General features: G+C 48.4%; 1 protein-coding gene across 1 annotated transcript in view; it reads left to right on the top strand.

Annotated features, from left to right (window-relative positions):
- Positions 1-647: 647 nt before the first annotated feature.
- The window catches only part of STK32C (serine/threonine kinase 32C), a gene marked incomplete at its 3' end in the record, with an annotated part of 9279 nt that continues 6011 nt past the window's right edge, over positions 648-3915 (top strand). The window contains exon 1 of the mRNA XM_009708478.1: positions 648-796. Within this exon, the coding sequence (XP_009706780.1) occupies positions 678-796 (119 nt within the window). The remainder of the gene's footprint in view (positions 797-3915) is intronic.

The raw sequence follows: 3915 nt of genomic DNA, 5'->3' as shown, positions 1-3915 counted from the left end.
TCTGGGGTTACAGAACCCCGTGCAGGGAGGGTCTGTGTCCAGCAAGGCCAGAGTACTGCTGTGTTTCCAGGGGCACGGCGTTTGCTGTTGTCGTTGTAGCCCATGAGCTTTTGCATGCCCACAAATTTGCATTTTAATTGCTTTCTGCTAAAACAAACGGGATTATTTTGACCTTTTGGAGCACAGCTATGTACGCAATAGATTAAAACCGATCTGCTGGAGGTTGGCAGCCAGAGGATGCGAGCAGAATGGGGTCAAGGCTGGGAGAGAAGCCCCGCGATCGCCCAAAGCCGGTCTCCGCTCGGAGGCAGCGCGCAGACCGCTCTCCCCCACCGCTCCCAGACACCCCTCCCCGCTGGGAAGCTCTCCCCGGTCACACCCCGGGGAAGCTCCTGCGTGGCTGCGTGGTTAAAGCCATCCCGGGTGGGGTGGTGTGGTGCCCAAAGCGGGAGCGCACGGGCTCTGCTCTCGGAGCGGGGATGGTTCCATCTCTAGATGCCAAGTCACAGCCCAGGGATTGGGAATATTGGGTATCAGCGTAGGAGCGCTGAGCGGCATGGGTCTCAGTCCAGTAAGGCAGCACATGGGGATATGGAACATTTCAGTAAATCCCATTTTTTCTTTCCCCTTCTGCGGTGCTTCAGGTGTGTATTGTGCAGAAGAGAGACACTGAGAAGATGTATGCCATGAAGTACATGAACAAACAGCAGTGCATCGAAAGAGATGAGGTTCGCAACGTGTTCAGAGAGCTGGAAATCCTGCAGGAGATCGAGCACGTGTTCCTGGTGAATCTCTGGTGAGCAGCTCCTTTCCCTCTGCCTTCGGGGGCCGCCTGCCCTCGGGTGCTCACAGAGCCCTGTGCTCCCCGTCCTCCTGGGGCCTCCGACGTCTGTGGGCGCGTCCCTGCAATGGATGTCCGTGATAACGTGGAATGTGTTCAGGGAGCACAACACAGAAGATAGCCAAATGTTATGGCCTCAAACGTTTTAAAACAGCTTAGCTTCTCTTTTTTCTATCAAAAAACTTTGTGTGTTTGTTGGGTGTTTTTCACAGCCTTCTTGCACATACCGCTATCAGGTCCCTCCTAAGGGACCCCCTGCCAATTTAACCGTAAAATATTTTTGTACCATGGTGTGTTGGTGTGCAGTTTAACTAAGGTGTCTTGGGGCAGTGCGATGCTCCCGGTGATTGCCATTAAAGAAATAGTCCAACTCATCTGGGTGGAGATACTGAGAACTGTGACAGTCTGTGGTGAATCGGATACTGCGTGGAGCCAATTATTGTAGCAAATAACACCTTGAAAAGTCAAACAAACGAGCATTTTTAGAGGTGATGTTTTATAACTTTTATTAATACAAAAATTATACAAAATATAGAGTGTTTTACACAGTAAGTATTTGGTCCCTCGAAAGGACTCAGTCTTGCAGTGTTTGGCTGTTAGGTCAAAGAAACGGAACAGCGCTCAGCCCTAGCCGATGTGCTCAGTAAAGCGTCACTGAGATCGGTCCTACCTCAAGAGGTTTCGTTTCAGCGGGTGGTTTAAAGCCGTCCTGGCCATGTTTGGGACTGCGCAGGCACTGCAAAGGCGGCTCCACAGACGTACACCGAGGGATACTGGTGGGCTAGGGGGATTAAAACGGTTGTAGGGAAACCAAGGAGATACACTGCAGGTCGGTTTTTACTGGGACTGTCTCGACAGGATGTGTTTCAAAAGCATTACCAACTAAAGCGATTTGTTAGATTGCAGCCTGGTTTGAGGAGTGTTTTTTAAATTAGAACCTAAAACGCTACTCAGTAATGAGGATCATTTTTGCCAGTGCAAACACAATCAAGTTAGTATTGAACAATTTGAAATTTAACTATTTTTAGTGACCTGATGCTGAAAAAAAGTTACGAGATCTCTTCAAGTTATCAGGTGCATGGCCTTTTGCTGGGGAACGACTAAGGGTAAAAAGTGCTTTGCAACATGTTCACTGGCCAAACAAAATATATTCCTTTAGAGCTCAGATAAATCATTATCAAATTTTGCACGAAAAATTAATTTACAGGCTTTAGAAAATAGTGCATCATATCCTAAGATCATTGGTTAGTTTGGGTTGAGTCCTTAGCAGTCAGCCTGGTGACCCTGTCCTGGATCCTGCTGCCGGGGGGTCCGGGTGGTCCCTCCTCTCTCTGCCTTCCCCACCCTGACATGGGACAGGGATCCAGAAATCCATCGTCTTCACCCATGGGCGATCAGCACACCACAAACTGATCCTGTGCTAGCAAGCATCTCTGATCGCTGCTGGGAGGCAGCCAGGGCAAGAGCAGATACAGGACGTGTTGCAGGGTGATTAGAAATGAGGAGTTCAGGGCTTCTGTTCTCTGACTGCAAGAAGAGTGGCATTTACGAGAGGTGATGGAGAACCTTTGATATCCCATTGAGGGGAGGATGATAGACTGAGAAGGGAAAAGAGGAGTGGTCCCTTCTCTTACTGTATATGTGACCTGGGTTGCTCAAAATTTTCCCTAGGATTTATTCCCCAAGTATCTTGCACACCCTTGGCATGGTTTGGAAGGCATTCTTTCAAAGGATAGCGTGGCTTTTTGTAAAGGCAGGCTTCTGCCGCTGTGCCTTAGGGAGTGTCATCGAGGCAGGTGGGCACTCTGTCCAGCCCAGTGGTTTTTGAGGTTGCCTAAAAATTTTTGCAGCCACAACCACAAGGAGAAAATAGTGAATATAAAATAAAGGCCATGCTTGCTTGGAAAATAATGGGTAAGCAGAAAGGATATATTATGTAAAAAATGCAGGGAAGTGTGTCTGCAATGCACGGTGCACAGTAATCTCCTTCAGAGATTGCAAGGCCGATGTTACTATTGAAATGTGGTTTTAAGGCTGGAATCGGTGCCTCATGAACGGCTCCCTGATTTCCTAGCAACAGAAGAGGGGCAGAAGCAGCGGTTGTTCCCGGGGAAGCTGCACACTTCGGGTGGCCGGACAGGCTGGGCCTCGGGCAGGCGGCGGGCTGCCCGCGTCCCCTCCCTCCCCGGCGATCTCGGATGCGCGGCAGGCTGGTGGGTGGGAAGATTTTTAAAAATTCAGAAAGTTTTATACCCAAAGTGATGAAAGTTGGGTATACTTTACATTATTTTTGTTGATCCGTTACTCCATAATAGCCAAATAAGTTAATATTTATTTTTTCAGCATTTGAGGAATTATAAATGGTTTTTTCCACGTAATGAAATTCTTGAGAAAACTTACTCTGATAGCAAATTTTTCCCTTTCAGCTCGTACTTTTAGAATAAACCTACATTTAAGATGAGTGCAGAAGTGTGTGATTCACAAGTATTATACAATCCCACATACTCTTTCCTTAGAAATACCGTCGCCAAATATAACAATTGAATGTTGTTTTGTGGTGTATCCTCACTGCTGTCAGTCTCCTGTGGGATCCACTGCAGATTTAGAGAGGCGTTTTACTCTACAGTAAATATAAATCTCTTTTTCTGTTTTTTATGGTTAAATTAGCAGTTGTGTTTTCCAATTCATTTTCAGGATAGGCAGAGATAGATGCGAAGTTTCTCTGAAGTGTCTGGCTAGCAAAGCCCCGAGCTCTGGCTCAGCTCTACCTGCTGGGGGGGTCACCCGGCGGCCCTGGGGAGGTGACGGCGGCCGGGCGAGCGAGGGGAAGTTAATTGGGAGACTTAACGTCTTCAAAGGAAGCATGGCTTAGCGTAGCAATAGGTTAAAACCGAGACAACAGCTTGAGTTGCACTTGCTTAATTAGAAAGCTGCTGGGATCCCCAGCACAAGAAGGACGTGGACCTGTTGGAGTGAGTCCAGAGGAGGCCACAGAGATGATCCGAGGGCTGGAGCCCCTCTGCTGTGAGGACAGGCTGAGGGAGGTGGGGTTGTTCAGCCTGGAGCAGAGACGG

Source organism: Cariama cristata, unplaced genomic scaffold (assembly GCF_000690535.1).
Source record: "Cariama cristata isolate BGI_N322 unplaced genomic scaffold, ASM69053v1 scaffold24179, whole genome shotgun sequence".
In the NCBI taxonomy this organism is placed as follows: domain Eukaryota; kingdom Metazoa; phylum Chordata; class Aves; order Cariamiformes; family Cariamidae; genus Cariama; species Cariama cristata.
The sequence above is the reverse complement of the archived record's forward strand: the minus strand, read 5'-3'. Positions and strand labels throughout refer to the sequence as shown.